Below are 21,084 nucleotides of genomic sequence, written 5' to 3'. Positions count from 1 at the left end.
CACACCAAATAAAACTATTTGGTAGCTACTATTTGGTAATAGGAAGCTACTGACCATAACTCAGCTGTTTTTGTTTAATTATTTGATGATTAAAACAGAGTGTATAGAAAGAAACCCACTTTAAGTCAATTAAGCAAACAAATTCAACCTTTCTGGGAAACAAGGAACACACCTCTTTCTTTTCCCTCAATCCCCTCCCCTTACCATCTCTTGGGGATAAAGGTACCCAATCATGTCAACTTCTCAGACAGGTTTGTTGTCTTAACAGCTAGCTTCTTTATAGTACCTTACACAGGGGAACTGATTTCCTGCATCACAAGTCGGTAGGTTTCATAAGAAATCTTAAGACATTTTCTATGTAAAGAATGAGCCATAAATTTCCCCTAAAAGTTTCAAATCAAAACTTGCCAGTTTCACAAGTGGAAAACAGCAGCCCTCCGCCTCAGTGTTTCCTTCCCTCCCTGTTTCTCTTTTCCTTCCCAGGCTCAGCTCTTCACATGGCCAAGTAGCTTTCCTCCACATCTCTCCTTCACCTCTCCAGAAAGCCGTATCTCCAAACAGAGGGGTAGGAAGTTAAGGCAGCCCTGGATATTCACACCTGGCCATGCCCTCCGCTACTCCTTCACAGACACTGGTCAGGTCACGGGTGGGAAAAACGCCAGGGCGTCCACGCTTGGCTCATGGGATCCCGCCAAGGTTGGAAGACGCTCCCAGAGCTGCCTTTCTTTGCAGATCCTTGCAGCTCCTCCGGAGCTGTTTCCCAAACCCCGAAAACATTTTCACGCAGGTATTGTGCGACTGGCCTTCCCCCAAGGTAGGGGCTGGAAACTAACCGTTGAGCCTCTCTGCACTGGGTATTCTGGGGGTGAAAGGAGGGGCCAGCAAGAGATGGAAGCTCACTTGGCTTCTAGATCCCAGCGGAGAACAATGTGTTGATACCAGGTGCTGCGCCTCAAACCCGCCGGGATCTTGAGAAGAACGAGGACATCTCGCCCGCCTCAACACCAACCATCACCAAGTGATGGGGCAGCAGGCAGCTAGGACCCAAGCGCCCGCGCTCAGCGGCAGCAGCGCCCACAGCTGGGCATGGGGCCGCTCCCAGGGGGCCTCAGGCACGGAAATACACACAACACACACGTACATACATACACAACACACATACACACACACAATGGGCATCCCGACAACGGATCGGCGCCGACCCACCTCCCCCACGCAGCTTTCCGGGTCCGCGGAGGGGTGCCAGGCACCCCCGAGACACGCGTCCACAAGCACGCGAGCAGCCAGAGGCGAACAATAGGGGGTCAAGTTCGCCAGGAAACACACCCCTGCCCGCGCCCCTGGCCAAACCCGACCGCCGCAGAGGGGCGCGTGCAGGGGCCGCACAGGACGCACGCCTGGAGCCCGGAGACCCGGGCAGACCGGGGTTGCGACCCGCGAGGCGCGCAGAGGGCAAACGAGATCCCCAGACCAGACGACCGCCTCGCCCCGGCCTCCGGGGATGAGGCGACCCCGTGGAGGGGGCACTCCGAGGAGAGGGCACCGGGAAGCGCCCGGGCGTGCGGAGCGCCCCGGGGGGCGCCCAGCCCGGCATCGCGTGCCCACCCTGGGACCTCGATTACCGCCGCCTCCGCCGGGGCCCCGGCCGCGTCCTCCGGGGCGCGGGAGAAGTCGGGCTCGCAGCTCGCGCCGTCCGTCGCCATCTTCCTGCTCTAGCGGATCCGAAGGCGAGCTCGGAGCGGCGGCTCCAGGTTCAGCCCTCCCGGCGCGGGCGGCGCTTAACCCGCGGCGGTCCGGGGACGCGGGCGCTCGCAGCCGGGCCGCCGCCGCCGCCGCCGCCGCCGCCGCCACCGCCGCCGCGCTCCCTCCGCCCCTAGCCGCCGCCCCCGCCGCCTTAACCCGCTGCGCGCCGGCGCGCCGCCCGGGCCCGCCCCGCCATGCGCCCAGCGCCCGGCCGGCAACCATCCGCCGCTCGTCGAGGTACGAGAACTGGGCACATGCCCAGGCCGGGGTAAGGCCCCGAGCGCAAATAGGACAATCAAAGCCCCGGGGCGAGGTGAAGAAAGAGCCCAGGAGCTGATTATCCTGACACGGCCCCACGGAGGTGGCGGTGCAAAGACACACGGATTAAATGTCCGGCCTCCCGAATCCGAATTCTCTATCAGAGCAAGGAAGGCCCTTCTCTTCAGTTCCCTCAAGGCCACGTCTAGAAATCACATAAGGCACCCTTTTCATTTTTTCTTTAAAAAAAAATTTCCCCCCCCCAACAGTACCGCCAGGACGTTTTTACTCATTTGGTTTATATGCCTGCCTTTGTTTGCTTCTCATTCTCCAAAACCATCAAATTCCCGATCAGAATGTCTGCTACTACCAATTATTGCGTTACCGGCCCCCTCAGCTAGACCTATCTATGCAATCTCTTTCCAAAAAGGTGAAAGCAGGCTAACCAAGAAATGTTGTGTCATTGCTTGTAAAAGACAGCTCTCTACTCTTAAGAGAATTTAAAAGAATTATCCCCATGTAGTGGGGACACGTAGGGCTTCCAGTGGCTCAATGGTAAAGAATCTGCCTGTCAACTGAGCCACAGGAGAGGCGGGTTTGATCCCTGCATTGGGAGGATCCCCTGGAGAAGGAAATGGCCACCCACTCCAGTATTCTTCCCTGGAAAACCGATGGACCTAGGAGCCTGGCAGGTTACAGTCCATGAGACTGCAAAAGTGTCAGACACAACTTCCAGACTGAACAAGGACAAAGTGAGGACACACACCAAAGAACAAGACAGAACAAAAGCTTGCCTAAAAAGTGATTTTATGGGAATTATAAAGTCTCAGAAGGTATCTCATGAGTGAGTTAGGCCCAAACTCTTCATTTTCCCTCCCCACATTGGTTTCGATTGCTACCCTTTCCTGCCAATTCCTCGGATGTGAAAATCTATCACCTTATCAAGACCATATGGTGTAGGCTTTCCCAAATCTCCAGATCCCAAAAATGTGTTGAAAGCACAAAATCAAATGGAGGCATTCAAGCTATGTTTCAAAGAAGTAAAAGCAAATCACAACCAAATCCTGGACTCGAAATTCTGGAAGATGAATATCTAGTTTGAGGGTTACAGATCAGAGTTCATTTTTTAAAATGGCAGCCTCCTAAATGAAAGCACTTTAATTGCTTCACTTTCCAAATTGGATCTAAATATAAGGCAAAACAGGGCAGAGAAAATCTTTTCTGCAAAGGTCCTTAAAGGGGGTAATTGATAAATTGTAAAAAGTTCCCTTCCAGAAGAGTGCTACATACAGAAAGAACTTTCACCTGGAATCCTGGGGTTAAGGGTCACAGGTTTAGAAATCACTTCCGGCATGTCCTCTAAGCAGAAGTGTTCATTTATTTTCTTTTGATTTCTCTCTGGTAGTTCCTCCCTCTCTTATCCGCATGGTTTTCATCCTTGTTCATTATACCACTTTCTTTTATCAATATTTTCTTTGAAATTGCTCAATATTAGAATAACTAGACTCCTTATTAGATAAAAGAAAAGCATTTGATCGTAAAACTTAGACGCTGAGCTGATAGTAAAAATTTTAAGTTGGAATCAAAAGCATTCCTTGTTCTTTCCAAAATGCATTTTCACACCATAAGGTAATATATTTTCTTGATACTGATACTTGATACTGAAATTGAATTACTACCCAAGAAATTAACCAACTCACTTCTGAAAAAATAAAAGAGTAAACTTCACTTGGGAGTTAAGAACTAGAAATATGACATGACAATATTTCTGGGAAGCAAATCTCATTTATTTTATACATGAAGCTCAATTTAAAAAAAATCATCATTGGGAATAAATAGCTTCTATTAGTCTAAACAAAATTAAAACTATCACATCAGAAAGAAATCAATCCCTGAGTGTTTTCTTTTCTCTCTCATTTTTTTAAAAATGAAAAATAAACAAGTAGGAAAGGAAGAAAGAAAGAAAAAGAAGTCACAGAACATTTTCTATCTGCCAAAATTCAAGACCTGGGAAGAAAAACAGCATTTTTGTCTCTACCTTAAACTTGCCATTGCCCACTGCTGAGGGTTGAAGGAATGTCCCAACCTACTGCACAGAAGTAGGACACCAGGAGTTAACTCCCTCACTAGTTGCCCAGCTGGGATTGCTTCTCCACCAGGAGGACACTTGATGGATTAAATTCTCTCCTGAATTAGCGTCTGTTGAGGTTGCAAATTAACTCTTTCTGAAATAATTTCCTTGCACAAAGACAAGCTCAGTTAGAGTCAAACTAAAACAGATCTGAAAGGGTACTGACTTGATGGCTTTAGAAGTTAAATCTTTTGAAGCTTCATTAAACAGCTAAAACATGTACTGCAGAAACCAACACAACATTGCAAAACAATCCCCCCCCCCCCCAAAAAAAGACATCCTAGGGTTTGAATGAAAATTTCTGGAAGATGGGAAAAAGAAGGGGTGAAAGTATAAGCAGGAAGAAAAGCAATGAATATATATAACAAAATGAATAATGATTTCTAATTAGTAAATTTCTTTCAGTATTAAAATGGAAGGAGAGATATTGAATATTTTACAAACAGAGAAAACTATTGGTTACATTGCGTTCTCCTTTGAACAAAAGGGATGATCCACTGACAAATGAATTTAGACAAATTATTTTCTGAATCCACGAATAAAGGTATTTGTGCTGAGCCATAGCACACTCTTCAAGATTCTCTTTTAAAACCAAGGAAATGGGTTTCTGCAGCTAGAAATGCAGACTTTGCTTGGGGAACCAAGTGGCTTTCTGATTAAACCATGGCCTTGACCTCACTGGCCACATCCTCCAACCCACTAAACCAAAACCCCAGAGTCTTATACATAATGATGCAATGTGTGCTTCCTTCCATGCGAAAAGATGAAAGAACTTACACATGTATCAAAACTGGTTCCCTGTTAGAATAAGAAAATTCTTAATTTCAGTCAATGGCAACATTTATGTTAACTGCAAAGAGCAAACCATATGTTATCATGCCTTACTGTTGCCAAATGACAAAATTACTGAGTAGCATATCATTTCTGACTCTATCCACAGGGCTATAGTTATACAATTTAAATATTCCAGACCATGCTTATCCCAGTCTACACCACGGTGGCCAACCTGGGAAGCCCGAGATCTTGACATAAGAAATTCTAACAAAAGAGCACAGATGAGCTTTGACTGCCCTTTATCTATCACATGTTTTTGAAACCAAGACATTGCCAGAAATGAGTTTTCATATGACCTAACTACATTCCCTCTTAGTCAACTTGTCATTATCTGCATGTGCTCAGGCTCTTTGTGGATTTCTCAGTAAATTTAATCCTAATCTAGTAAGCCACTCAATGTCAACAACCTATGGTTTTGGAAGGCCGCCTCCACCAACTGCAGTTGGTGTGTGCCAAGGGAATGCAAGCTAATTTTACCTAAACTAAAAGCAAAATATAATTAGGAAATTAAACATGCCAGGTAGACGCAAGCCAAAACTAAACATAAATATATTATTATAATCACTCCCAGGCCCTTTTAACACCACCTCTAGCTGGGAACTGCATTTGGTCACTCAATACTAAAGCAATGTCCAAATACAAGATTTTTTTTTGAAGAGTTAAGGTTTCAGTAACAACATTATTCCCCAGTTTGGTCACTAAGAACAGAAACTCAGGCTAATATAGAACAATACAGTAGTGTTGCTTCACTTCTATTTGTGTGCTTAGTCGCAGTCGTGTCCGAATCTTTGTGACCCCCCGTCAGGCTCATCCATCCATGGCGATTCTCCAGGCAAGAATGCTGGAGTTCCCATTCCTTCCTCCAGGGGATCTTTCCAACCCAGGGATCAAACCCAGGTCTCCTGCATTGTGGGTGGATTCTTTACTGTCTAAGCCACCAGGGAAGCACTTCCATTTAATGTTTTTAAAATCTTAAACTATTATTTGCTGGTTAGACTCTTATCTGCAGAAGTCATTTCCAAGAGTTAGTTTTAGTGCAAAACCATTGTGGAAAAACAATTTTAACAAAGAAATCTAGTCCATTGCTGTCCCTCATCCACCTGAATTGGAAATGAATCTGATTATTTCCGTTTATTCAGCCTCTTTAGCAACCTCAGAAGCCTGCCTTATGTAGTTACTAGGCAACCACCAAAGCAAGGGTGTTTATACCATTAGGCATTAATTATAGAGAGCTTTATTTTTCTTAGAAAGTTTAAAAACTATTTAAATAGATTATGAGATCAGACCCTTTTCTCCTCTGATGAGGAATGCAGAGCTAGCTCTAAAATCAAAACTGAGATTTTCTTTTCACTATGGGAAAAGAATGTATGTATGTATTGTCCAATTCAAAGGTAAATGTAGTACTTGAAGAATTGATAAGGACGCTAGAGATGATGGCCTTAAATTTTGATAAATATGTAGATGGAATATATGATTGACTTAGTGATGATCTACTTCTGACACAAAATGCAAAACAAGGGTCTTCTTCGGCGGTTCAGTGATTAAGACTCTGTGCTTCTACTGCAAGGAGCACAGGGCACAGGTTCAATCCCAGGTCTAGGAAGTAAGATCCCACATACTACGCAGTGTGTGTGTGCGCATGGTGGGGGGGTGGGGGGTTGGTGGGTGGGAAAGATGTATAAAACAAACAAAAAATGCAAGAGAAAAGCCATAAGTATATAGCTCACTAATGGAAAGTTGTGAAATAAATGATATACCAATGTTTCCCAGACAATTGTCATCATTAGCCATATACCAAGTTAATGGAGTTTGAAATATTTTTGGAATTTTTGAGACATAAATTCCAGCTTATACTGCCCCAAATCTCACTTTATGACAATAGTTTTGGTCTACATTTTTTTAACTGTTTCAAATCTGTTGGCCTTATTTAAAAGTGCCTGAAAATATGTCGTCATTATTTGAAAAGGCATACTATAAATACACGTAGCAGACATTATTCAATTAACCAAACACAAAATAAAATTTAAGTCAAAACATGAATAAAGCAATGTCATAGCTAGACTTGAAGGCTTGGTCTTATTTATGATTCAGAATTTAAAGAAAAAAAAACCGTTGGTATTGCTATTTTCATCCTAGGGAAAGTGAAGTCACCTATAGAATAGTCAAGAAAAATACTTCTGAAAAAACATTAAGGTTTAAGTAGTCTGGAATTTTACTATAACAATTAAAGAAATATTTAACCACTGAAGTTGTTTTGTTAGCAATAAGATTTTTTTTTTTTTTATGGAAAACAGAAATAGCCACCTACTGGCCATTATTATCAGTCAAAATCCCTTTGTTACATCATCACTTGATTTTCATGAGTTATTATTTGGAGCATTAATATCCTCTTTGTTAAAAATCAATTCAGTTGAGATGTATGTCTTCTCTTCAGTAGTATCTGCTAAAGTGAATGTGAAGTCGCTCAGTTGTGTCCAACTCTTTGTGACCCCATGGACTGTAGCCTACCACGCTCCCCCATCCATGGGATTTTCCAGCAAGAGTATGGGAGTGGGCTGCCATTTCCTTCTCTTCCCAACCCAGGGATCAAACCCGGGTCTCCGGCATTGTAGGCAGACGCTTTACCGTCTGAGCCACCAGGGAAGTCCTACTATCTGCTAAGGACCTCACTTTGTTAGTGTTCAGCCTCCAACTCCTGATCACGGACTATCCAAAAGGCATGATGCTCTCTGGGTCACAAGACACGTTTGTTTGACATTTTCTGCTTTGATCAGCTCTGCACCCTCCGCCCATGTGGCCACAGATACCCATGGGGATAGTGATGGGGAATTTAAATTTAGAATTTAAAAATTTAAATTTAAACAGAATCTGCGCAAAACCCCTCAGTGAGAGCAGTGGGTAAAGGCACTCCATTTACAAATACCACATTGTACAGTTCTATTTCCTCTGTTGCTGCTGCTAAGTCGCTTCAGTCGTGTCCGACTCTGTGCAACCCCAAAGACAGCAGCCCACCAGGCTCCCCCGTCCCTGGGATTCTCCAGGCAAGAACACTGGAGTGGGTTGCCATTTCCTTCCCCACTATTTCCTCTACAGAATCATTTTTAGAGTCATAGAAGCAAACAAAAAAGCATAATCATAGATTCAAATGGGAGGAGGAAAGCAATAAAGCTTCTGAAAGGGAAATATTTTCATGAACTTATAAATCAAAACATAAGTCCTTACTTTTAAAACAATCCAATTTACCAATTTTTTTGCCTCTGTGATTAGTGTTTTGTGTCCTGTTTATTAAAACTTTGTTCAACTCCTGCCCCTTTCAGATGCTGTTTTCTGTTGCTTTCTTAAAGTTTCATCATGCACATGCCCAGCTTAGAAATCAGCCTAAAGTTTAAGAGGAAATTGTATACAAAATATTTGGACTCTTTTTCTTAAGTTTCTTATTCTCTGGGGTTTTTTTCTTCATCTCTCAGACACGGTGGCAACCCCCAAATCATGACCTTTGTCTCTTTCACCCAATAACACTCATCTTTATTCCCCAAATGACCTCTACCCCATCCCAAGCACTTCATTCAAGAATCATTGTTTCACAAGTCCTGCCTGCATTCACTACACATCAATACCTTCTAACAGTTGTTTCATATCAATATGTCGTTTCACTTGTTTCATTTTCAGTAAGAGGATTGGTCCGATGTTAGGGACTCTGTCATGACTGGAACTGAAAAACACTTGTCCTTACTTTTAGAGAGTGTTTATAATTAACAGAACTTCCTAATGTTCCCTTTCCTAAGTGGATTGCCCCAGGACCGTATTACTTGTTTTCTCAGTCTAGAGATTGGGGTGGAGCCAGTTTAGACTCTCCAGTTGCCATTGACAAACAGAATCCAGGCACTGATCTGCTACCTCATCTACAGTCAGACATGAAAGACTGTGTTGGCAATAAAAGATGACATTGCAGAAGTAGAACTAATATGAGGTACAAATTCTAATCCAGTCTTTAAAGGGTAGCAATCCTCTTATTTCTAGGGAGTAGCATGCCTACACGGGTTTCATAAAATAAGAAAAAAGTTAAAAGATTTAAGGGGAAGAGGAAGAATAGAGTAAGGGGTGGCCTTGGGTTTCCCTCAGCTAAGAGACAGATGGAAATTGAATGTCTTTCAAAGAACAAAGGTATTTCAAATGTGAAGATTCCAGTACCTTCTGGGAACTTTTAGCAGATTTTTCAGACTTCAGGGTCAAAAGAAGATTGGTGGGTTTGTAAGAGCATTACTCCAAGCCTGCAAACCTAACACAGGGTCCAACACATGATGTGCAGTCATACATATTTAATCAAATGAATTCAACAGAACCAGTGGGTGGATAGATGGAAAGATAGATTAATAAACAGATGAAATATTGTTTTCTTTTTCATGTGATTGGTCCCTTTGGCACTGCAGTACAACTTACTGATTTCTTCTGAGAAAAAAACCAAAATGTAATGAAGAAGACAAAATGTAGGCCAAACAACAACAAAGGAAACCGGTTATATTCAAGAATTCTGCATGTACAAATTTGTAATGCAGAAACAGATGTGCTTCATTCTTTAACAGTAAATAAGAAGATACAGTGGCAGGCCCACAATTAACATAATTCTGAAGTCTCCATTTATGTAAATAATACTTTGAAAATTCCACAACAATTTTATGTATTGAGATTTTAAATAATCTATGATTTCTACTGTGACAAAGTCACAGGTTCCACTAGGTGTATTGTGGTCTTTGGCTTAAATTCATATTGAAGTAAATACAGTTGGTGATTATATTCTTTGCAACCAAAGACGGAGAAGCTCTATACAGTCAGCATAAACAAGACCGGGAGCTGACTGTTGCTCACATCATGAACTCCTTATTGCCAAATTCAGACTGAAATTGAAGAAAGTGGAGAAAACCTCTAGACCATTTAGATATGACCTAAATAAAATGCTTTATGACTATACAGTATAAGTGAGAAATAGATTTAAGGGACTAGATCTGATAGACAGAATGCCTGATGAACTATGGACGGAGGTTCATGACATTGTACAGGAGACAGGAATCAAGACCATACCCAAGAAAAAGAAATGCAAAAAAGCAAAATGGCTGTCTGAGGAGGCTTTACAAATAGCTGTGAAAAGAAGGGAAGTAAAAAGCAAAGGAGAAAAGGAAAAATATACCCATTTGAATGCAGAGTTCTAAAGAATAACAAGGAGAGAAAAGAAAACCTTCCTCAGGGATCAATGCAAAGAAATAGAGGAAAACAATAGAATGGGAAAGACTAGAGATCCCTTCAAGAAAATCAGAGATACCAAGCGAACATTTCATGCAAAGATGGGCTCGATAAAGGACGGAAATGGTAGGGAGGGACCTAACAGAAGCAGAAGATATTAAGAAGAGGTGGCAAGAATACACAGAAGAACTGTACAAAAAAGATCTTCACGACACAGATAATCACGATGGTGTGGTCACTCACCTAGAGCCAGACATCCTGGAATGTGAAGTCAAGTGGATCTTAGGAAGTGTCACTACAAACAAAGCTAGTAGAATTCCAGTTGAGCTATTTCAAATCCTAAAAGATGATGCTGTGAAAGTGCTGCACTCAATATGTCAGCAAATTTGGAAAACTCAGCAGTGGCCACAGGGTTGGAAAAGGTCAGTTTTCATTCCAATCCCAAAGAAAGGCAATGCCAAAGAATGCTCAAACTACCACACAATTGCACTTATCTCACACACTAGAAAAGTGATGCTTAAAATTCTCCAAGCCAGGCTTCAGCAATACATGAACTGTGAACTTCCAGATGTTCAAGTTGGATTTAGAAAAGGCAGAGGAACCAGAGATCAAATTGCCAATATCCACTGGATCATCGAAAAAGCAAGAGAGTTCCAGAAAAACATCTATTTCTGCTTTATTGACTATGCCAAAGCCTTTGACTGTGTGGATCACAATAAACTGTGGAAAATTCTTCAGGAGATGGGAATATCAGACCAACTGACCTGCCTCTTGAGAAACCTGTATGCAGGTCAGGAAGCAACAGTTAGGGACTGGACATAGAACAATGGACTGGTTCCAAATAGGAAAAGGAGTACATCAAAGCTGTATGTTGTCACCCTGCTTATTTAACTTCTATGCAGAGTACATCATGAGAAACACTGGGCTGGATGAAGCACAAGCTGGAATCAAGATTGTCGGGAGAAATATCAATAACCTCAGATATGCAGATGACACCACCCTTATGGCAGAAAGTGAAGAGGAACTAAAAAGCCTCTTAATGAAAGTGAAAGAGGAGAGTGAAAAAGTTGGCTTAAAGCTCAACATTCAGAAAACAAGGTTCATGGCATCCGGTCTCATCATTTCATGGCAAATAGATGGGGAAACAATGGAAACAGTGACAGGCTTTATTTTTCTGGGCTCCAAGATCACTGCAGATGGTGATTGCATCAATGAAATTAAAAGATGCTTACTCCTTGGAAGGAAAGTTATGACCAACCTAGACATCATATTGAAAAGCAGAGACATTACTTTGTCAACAAATGTCCATCTAGTCAAGGCTATGGTTTTTCCAGTAGTCATGTATGGATGTGAGAGTTGGACCATAAAGAAAGCTGAGCACTGAAGAATCGATGCTTTTGAACTGTGGTGTTGGAGAAGACTCTTGAGAGTCCCTTGGACAGCAAGGAGATCCTACCAGTCCATCCTAAAGGAGATCAGTCCTGGGTGTTCATTGGAAGGACTGATGTTGAAGCTGAAGCTCCAATACTTTGGCCACCTGATGCAAAGAGCTGACTCATTTGAAAAGACCCTGTTGCTGGGAAAGATTAAGGGCAGGAGGAGAAGGGGATGACAGAGGATGAGATGGCTGGATGGCATCACCGACTCAATGGACATGGGTTTGTATGGACTCCGGCAGTTGGTGATGGACAGGGAGGCCTGGTGTGCTGTGGTTCATGGGGTTGCAAAGAGTCAGACATGACTAAGCGACTGAACTGAATGTTGGTGAGAGCTTGGTGAACATTAAAATACAATTTAAAAAATTTTATTTTTATAGACTTCCTATGGAATTCTATCCATAAACACAATGGTTTAAGAAGCTCACTCTATAGCTATTAGGCAGAGTTCAGATTTCTTACAATGAGGTTTCTGCCCAATTTGAGACATTTAAGGAGATCTTTTATGGGGAGAGGTAGGGAAGATTGAAATTTAAGTATGATAGACCAAATAGGGAATTCTGAGAAGGAGAGAGATTTGGAGCCCCAAATGCCCCCATTCCCTGAAAACAAAACAATGACTCAGGTCACATACCCTAGAATAGTGATTAAGTGCAAGTTTACATGATTAAGAGACTCTCCCTATGACCCTGGGCAAGTGCTTCCCCTCAGTTATCCATCTGTTAAGTGGCAGTCATAAAGAAGTTAAATCAATTCATTAATTTAAAATTCTTTTAACAGTGTCTGACCACCCAGAAAACTCTTAGAAAGTCATTACTATTTTCATGTTCTACATACACCTATTATAAAATAAATAGTCACCCTAATGTATGTGAAATTTAAGAAAGAAAGAATTTATTGAATAAAATGGTTCTGTAACTATACAATAGTCCTAACAAGGCTATTGGTATAATTTTAAAAAAATTTTAAATCAAATAGTCTAAGTTTTATATTAAACAGTAAAAACTCTGTGTAAGTGCTTGCAAAAGTCATAATACAAAAATATAGGGTGGATCCTATAAGTCAGTTCTGGCCAAATGAACGATTGCTATATATAAAGCATGACTCTTTTCTCCAATGAGGAAATGTGCTAATTGAATACTACATAGTAATGGTTCAGAAACATCCCTAGGGCTCATATACACCTGGGGCTGAAAACTCTGATCTAGTACAGGTCATTAGATCCAGACCGGTCTAACCCATTCCAATGGGTTAGATCCAGTAAGCAAATGTATTTTGTTTGACTCATACAGGATTTTATTTTTGAAAAAGGAATGAATGGCCAACATTTAAAATTTGAGCCATTTTATATAAATATTCAGTCTTCCAACCTCTCAGGTTCAGAGCATCTGAAATCACAGGGTTCACACCAAGTCCCAGTGAGCCTGAGGAGTGTGCTCACCAGTCTGTCTCCAGAATCTCCGCCTACACTGTTTAATTTTACTTTATTTCCCTTACATGCTTGTCTTCCATAGAATTTTAACTTCATGATCCCTAAAGCAGAACATTTTAGTTTGTGTGGCTCCAACAAGACTTCATGCATTTTATTCATTTCAGTAAAAAGGAGGAGGAAACTTGGACTTAAAAACATGAGAGTTGGACCATAAAGAAGGCTGAGTGCTGAAGAATTGATGCTTTTGAACCGTGGTTTGGAGAAGACTCTTGAGATTCCCTTGGCAGCAAGGAAATCCAACCAGTCCATCCTAAAGGAAATCAGTCCTGAATATTCATTGGAAGGACTGATGCTGGAGCTGAAGCTCCAATACTTTGGCCACCTGATGTGAGGCGCCGACCCATTAGAAAAGACCCTGGTGCTGGGAAAGATTGAAGGCAGGAGTAGAAGGGGACAACAGAGGACGAGATGTTTGGATGGCATCACCAACTCGATGGACATGAGTTTGAGCAAGCTTCAGTAGATGATGAAGGACAGGGAAGCCTGGCGTGCTGCAGCCCATGGGGTCGCAAAGAGTTGGATACGACTGAGCAACTGAACAACAACAAAGACCTGGAGACATAGCTCGCCATCCACCATCAAAATACATGCTGACAACTCACGGACTCTGAAAAGGGTCAATGTATGCATCTGTTACAGGCTGAATTACATCTTCCTCAAAATTCATTACTCAGAGCCTAAACCCTAGTACCTCAGGATGTGGCTGTATTTGGAAATAGTCTTTATAGAAGTAATTAAGGTAAAATGAAGTCAATCCGACACAACTGGCACCCTTTTAAGAAGAGATTAGGATACAGACACACACAGAGGAAAGAGGGAAGAAAAGAAGAGGCCTCTGAAGAAAACAGTCTACAAACCAAAGAAAGAGCCATCTACAAACCAAGGAGAAAGGCTTCAGAAGAAACCAACCCTGCTGACACCTTAATCTTGGATTTCTAACCTCCAAAATTATGAGGAAATTATGAGGAAATCAACTCCTATTTAAACCACCCAGTCTCTAATACTTTGTTATGGCAGATTAAGCAAATTAATATAGCATCTGTTCTGAATGAACTCATTTTTCCTCTTCTTTCCTACAAGTTACTTTTATATCAACCAACTCACTCATCTCTAGGGTAAGCTGACATCTCTAAGATAAGGAGGAGTTATGGATGTATTTAAGGAAGTGTAGGGAGCCTCCGTGCTTCTTGCTTCAATTCCTGAAGTGTCTCACAAGTAACTTGTCCCTAATAATAGGCACAGTACTGAAGTTCGCTTCCCACCCATTTTTTTTTTCAGTACTGAAAATGAGATCAGATTCAAGGTCATTTCTATATCATTGCACTCACATGATTTGAATACACTTAAATAAGTCTGTCTAGCCCACTAGGAATTCCACAAAGCTTGTCTTATTTATGCCTGTAGGGTAACCCACATACAAACCTTTCCCACTGATGTGCCAGGACTCAGCTCTGCCCACACTACACAACTCCAGGGAACTCTATTTATCCGGTGTTCCCAGTGGCTCTGCTGGTAAAGAAGCCAATGCAGAAGACTCAAGAGACACAGGTTTGATCCCTGGGCAGGAAGATCCCAAGAAGGAAATGGCAACCGACTCCAGTATTCTTGCCTAGGAAACTCTATGGACAGAGAAGCCTGGCAGGCTACAGTCCGTGTGATCGCAAAGAGTTGGTGACTAAGAGGGCACGTGTGTGCGCTCACACACACACACACACAGACACATACACATGTAAATGGAAGCCCCATACTATACAGAAGCTGTGAAGGCTGAATAAGATTTTAAACACTGGTCGTAATCTAAAATGCAGGAGAGTTGTTATTAGAAGACATGTTTGACCTGAAGCAAGTGATTAATCTTCAGTGAATCTCTTTTTGACACTATAAAGTGGGAATGAACATTTCAACACTTACTTTACAGAGTTGTTATGAAGATTAAATGAGATTAACATGCACAAGTGCCTCAAATACTGAAGAGAGCCAGGCAATGAATATTATGACCTTGAGTTAGCTTTCAGTCCTCAGGTTCAAGCATTCTTTCAGCTGGGCATCTGCAGCCTCACCATTAAGAAATAACACCAGGCCTTGGTTGACTCAGATCATGATGGAACTTCTGTCCTATGTGTACACATGTTTCTGAGCTCTTATTGAGGAAATACCCCCAAGGCTAGAGTTTTTCTATCCCTCATTCCCACCTTTTTTTAAAATAAGTGAAATTTTCCCCTGTCAGAACACATCAAGATACCATGGTGACAATTGCTATAGGAATGCTAGATTTAGAAAGAAATAAGGTGATTTCAATTCTGTTGCCTGCTACCCAGGCTCAGCATCCTAAGCCAAACCCATGCTGGCTAGATGCCTGAAAGTAGCCACTTGCCCCAAATATCTTGACCATTCTCTGCTCTAGAACATAGAATTCCCACTTCCCAAGGTCTTTCAAGGTTTGAGCATAGAATTAGGTCACAGCCTTATCTGGGACACAGACAAATTGGGATAACATTAACAGAGCTTAAAATTTAAAAAAAATAAAAATTGAACTATGCACTTGACTCTAGATCACAGGCCATTAAATTAAATTATTACAAGGGCTAAGTATGTAAGATATCTGAATAAGGATGTCCAGGTGTGCAACACAGTAGAGAATAACAGGGATTTGAACTAGTCTAACTGTAACAGGGAAAAGATTCCTTGAATTGAGTCAAGAAATACAAACCTAGTAATATCAGAGCTTCTAATTTCTCAAGACAAGGAAGAAATTAAATGTTTATATGAAATTTCCCAATTTTGAAAATGTATCTGCAAGTCAAATCTAGCCATTGCTCTCAGTGTCCTGAATGATGAGTGCCCTGAATCCAGGAATCATCTCCCTTTGGCCTTAAAGTATGGAAAAATGGAAGCGTGCTAACAATGTGTACATCATGTGGCCTCCCCAAGTATCCTCACAGAGTAAACCTCTTCTGGAGGCTAAACAGCTGCGTATTTTAATCAGCAGATCAGAAGGTGCATGTGGAGATCACTCAGGGACCACCTTTGGGGGCACACTGGTGAAGACAGGGAGCTACTCACAAGCTAACATGCATCATTGTGTCCCCTTGGCCCAGCACATTACCAAGGGTGGTGGGGGGTGGAGTTTTAGGGCTGAATGAATTTTTCCATGTCCTAGTACTGATTCATAACACTCATAATAATAATTTGTACTAAAGGCTCTATTAACCAATATGATCTAATGCTTTTCAAGTAGCTATCAAGGCCCCTAACACACAAGATACTAAGCAAATGCAGGAAAATAAATTTGGATTGGGGAGGAAAGAAGAGCAAGGAAAATTCTGGAACATGGAACATTTTCTGAGTTGGGCAGTTCTGGCTGAATGGGCTTCAGTGAGGGTCCCCATAGCATCTAAAAGTCTCAGAAGCACTGAGAAATTTTTAAAGGCACAAAATAAATTGGGTACCATGATAGCAAAGCTTGGCACAGTGGAAAATGACTAATCCCAAATCCACTGTAGCTACTATTTAGCTCCAGGTATTTTCATTTGTCAGAAGTATAGTGGTTGATAAAGTACATCTATGAATTAAGGAAAGATAGCAATAAAAATACAATATATATTGATATCTTATTTCAAAGTCCAGATTTTCCAATCTTAATATCCCCTGAAATTCATTTGTGTATTCCCCTAATTATCTTTAGAGTGAATCACAAATTTTCATTTATTAGAAGTATCCACGCAGTAATATTTCCTGCTTCTCAGGAGAGGAGTGGTGGATTTTTAATCAATGTTGATTTTGGAAAAACATTGTGAAAAATATTTAAAAGGCTTGCTGCTGCTGCTGCTAAGTCACTTCAGTCATGTCCGACTCTGTGCGACCCCATAGACGGCAGCCCACCAGGCTCCCCTGTCCCTGGGATACTCCAGGCAAGAATACTGGAGTGGGTTGCATTTTTCCAAATTAATGATTTTGAGGGCCAGCACAGTCAAAACTATAAGTATAAAAAAAGAACAATATACAGTTACATTCAACATTTTTATCTACTTATAAGTGTCCCTGTTCATGACCTCCTTTTTTGTCTCCAGAAACTGGAAACTCTTTGCACTCTTCTGATTGCTGGGACTGAATGAATCTCCTGCAGGCAGGGCCTTATCTCATTCCAATAGCTCTGTCCTCTGTTAGCACTTGGAATCTATCCTGTCTTGCCATGTGACATTATTTGATTATTCTAATACATGTATGGACATCACCAGTTGGTCAATACCGAAATCAGATTGATTACATTCTTTGCAGCCAAAGATGGAGAAGCTCTATATTGTCAGCAAAAACAAGACTGGGAGCTGACTGTTGCTCAGATCATGAACTCCTTATTGTCAAATTCAGACCTAAATTGAAGAAAGTAGGAAAACCACTAGACCATTCAGGTATGACCTAAATCAAATCCCTTACGATTATACAGTGGAAGTGACAAGTAGATTCAAGGGATTAGATCTGATAGACAAAGTGCCTGAAGAACTAAGGATGGAGGTTCATGATATTGTATAGGAGGCAGTGATCAAGACTATAACCAATAAAAAGAAATCCAAAAAGGCAAAATGGTTGTCTGAGGAGGCCCTACAAATAGCTAAGAAAAGAAGATAAGTGAAAGGCAAAGGACAAAAGGAAAGGTATACCCATCTGAATGCAGTTTCAAAGAATAGCAAGGAGAGATAAGAAAGCCTTTCTCGGTGACCAATGTAAAGAAATAGAGGGAAAAAATAGAATGGGAAAGACTAGAGATCTCTTCAAGAAAATCAGAGATACCAAGGGGAAATTTCATGCAAAGATGGGCACAATAAAGGACAGAAATGGTATGGACCTAACAGAAGCAGAAGAGATTAAGAAAAGGTGGCAAGAATACACAGAAGAACTATACAAAAAAAGATCTTTATGACCCAGATATCCATGATAGTGTTATCACTCACCTAGAGCCAGACATCCTGGAATGCAAAGTCAAATGGGCCTTAGAAAGCATCACTATGAACAAAGCTAGTGGAGGTGATGGAATTTCAGTTGAGCTATTTCAACTCCTAAAAGATGATGCTGTGAAAGTGCTGCACTCAATGTCAGCAAATTTGGAAAACTGAACAGTGGCCACAGGACTGGAAAGGTCTGTTTTCATTCCAATCCCTAAGAAAGGCAATGCCAAAGAACGCTCAAACTACCGGACAATGGCACTCATCTCACACACTACCAAAGTAATGCTCAAAATTCTCCAAGCCAGGCTTCAACAGTATGTGAACCATGAACTTCCAGATATTCAAGCTGTAATTAGAAAAGGCAGAGGAACCAGAGATCAAATTGCCAACATCTGTTGGATCATTGAAAAAGCAAAAGAATTCCAGAAAAACATCTACTTCTGCTTTATTGACTACGCCAAATTCTTTGACTGTGTGGATCACAACAGACTGTGGGAAATTCTGAAAGAGATAGAAATACCAGACCACCTTACCTGCCTTCTGAAAAATACTTATGCAGGTCAGGAAGCAACAGTTAGAACTGGACATGGATAACAGACAGGTTCCAAATCAGGAAAGGAGTACATGAAGGCTGTATACTGTCACCCTGCTTATTTAACTTATATACAGAGTACATCATGCGAAATGCTGGGCTGGATGAAGCACATGCTGGACTGGATGAAGCACATGCTGGAATCAAGATTGCTGGGAGAAATATCAATAACCTCCAATATGCAAATGACACCACCCTTACAGGAAGAAAGCAAAGAAAAACTAAAGAGCCTCTTGATGAAAGTGAAAGAGGAGAGTGAAAAGTTGGCTAAAAGCTCAACATTTAAAAAACGAAGATTATGGCATCTGGTCCCCTCTCTTCATGGCAAATAGATGGGGAAACAATGCAAACAGTGAGAGACTTTATTTTTTTGGGCTCCAAAATCACTGCAGATGGTGATTGCAGCCATGAAATTAAAAGACGTTTGCTACTTGGAAGAAAAGCTGTGACCAACATAGACAGCGTATTAAAAAGCAGAGATATTACTTTGCTGACAAAGGTCCATCAAAGCTATGGTTTTTCCAGTAGTCATGTATGGATGTGAGAGTTAGATTATAAAGAAAGCTGAGCACTGAAGAATTGATGCTTCTGAACTGTGGTGTTGGAGAAGACTCTTGAGAGTCCCTTTGACTGCAAGGAGTTCAAACCAGTCAATCCTAAAGGAAATCAGTCCTGAATATTCATTGGAAAGACTGATGCTGAAGCTTCAGCTCCAATACTTTGGGCACCTGATGTGAAGAACTGACTCATTGGAAAAGACCGAAGGCAGGAGAAGGGGATGACAGAGGATGAGCTGGTTGGATGGCATCACTGATGTGATGGACATGAGTTTGAACAAGCTCTGGGAATTGGTGATGGACAGGGAGGCCTGCCATGCTGCAGTCCATGGGGTCTCAAAGAGTCACACACGACTGAGTGACTGAACTGAACTGAATGTATGAGTTGGCAAACTTTTTCTGTAAAGTGCTAGGCAGTAAATATTTTAGGTTTGTGGACCATACATTGTAACAATAACTCAACTCTCCTCTATGCAATGTGAGAGCAGCTATAACTGTTGGGCCAGAGTTGTCCTGCAAGTTGTATTTTGCTTACCCCATTGTAATAGAAAATATACTTTTTTGCATTATTTATATTTAAAGCTTGTCTTCCCAAACAGATAATAAGTTCCCTATAGACAGTATAATCTATATCTTGTTTTGCAACATCTCTAGACTCTGGCCAACAATGTTTGGATCTTTATATGGGCTTGATGAATGTTTGTTCCTGACTGTTGGCTAATTGTTTGATTTTGTGTGTTGGGGGTGGTTTTAATGGAAGAGACCTTGGCTGCCATCTATCCTCTAACTTAGTAGATGAAACCAAGGCCCAGATGGACTTGCGATTTTAGCCATGCAGGGGGTTACAGGCTATGCCTCGAGCATAAATGCACTCTAGTGATCACAACTTTATCAGCCTTCTTTTAACATCCAAATGAAATGAAGTGAGCTCTCATCCCACGCAGCTCAGGCATTCTCTGTGCCTCCATGCCTTTATGTTGCTAAGAATTTCCTAGAGGTAATGTCAGTCTCCTGCTATTCCCTTACCAACTGCTTTGAATTCTTACCTTTTGACCCTTTTGCCCTCAAATCTTCTAATCATGCCATGGTTTTCTTTTTTCCTGCACAATGGAAAATCTATTTTCAGTTTTCCATCATGAAAGACTTCATGCTTTAAACCTAAGATGCCTTTTAATAAATATAAAAATCCAATTCCCTGCTGATTCGGATATACATCCTCTCAAAACATCTGGTTATTTCCAGCATCCAGGAATATGGTTCAAATTTAGTTTTGGGAGTTCAAGTCATAAAAACAATTGCTTTTCAAAATATGAAATTGCATTGTTTTGCTAAATATGCCTTTTCTTACTACACACACTGCTCATAACTCAAGAGATTCTAATACCCATCTCCAAACCTAGGAATCCATGCCTCCCTGGTAAGAATCACTGTGCCTAAGGGAACTGAATATAGCCCCAGCCCTAGCAGAAAGTCCACAATATATTTACAGACTGAGAAGGCTCCAATTTGAGATAACAGATTATGGTCACATTCTGCTATTTTTGGAGTCATTTACAAAGCAGCAGCCAATTTTACACAGTTCATTAGAGGGAAGTAAAGCATCCTTAGCACCCTTACTGACATAGATTTGATGCTCAAAGTGATCTCAGAGTGTGTGCATAATCAAAGCCTTCAGACACCCAGCAAATAGCAATAAGATCTCTCATTAAAGAAACTATACCACAGTGCAGATCACTGGAAACAGTAATGGATTAATGGAACTGAGGATCAAAACAAAAAGATGGCCTCGAACAAAGGCTATTCTCTCAACTATGCCTGGGTAAGGATGGTCATGAAATCCTCAAAAGGAATGAACTGAAT

General features: G+C 41.4%; 1 protein-coding gene across 1 annotated transcript in view; it reads right to left on the bottom strand.

Moving 5' to 3' along the window:
• Nucleotides 1-1,843, bottom strand: part of CTTNBP2 (cortactin binding protein 2) — a 164,032-nt gene extending 162,189 nt beyond the window's left edge. Inside the window, exon 1 of the mRNA XM_043463106.1 lies at nt 1,623-1,843. Within this exon, the coding sequence (XP_043319041.1) occupies nt 1,623-1,703 (81 nt within the window). The 5' untranslated portion in view covers nt 1,704-1,843. The remainder of the gene's footprint in view (nt 1-1,622) is intronic.
• Between the last annotated feature and the right edge of the window lie 19,241 nt (nt 1,844-21,084).

Source organism: Cervus canadensis, chromosome 3, assembly GCF_019320065.1.
Source record: "Cervus canadensis isolate Bull #8, Minnesota chromosome 3, ASM1932006v1, whole genome shotgun sequence".
NCBI classification, from domain to species: domain Eukaryota; kingdom Metazoa; phylum Chordata; class Mammalia; order Artiodactyla; family Cervidae; genus Cervus; species Cervus canadensis.
The sequence above is the reverse complement of the archived record's forward strand: the minus strand, read 5'-3'. Positions and strand labels throughout refer to the sequence as shown.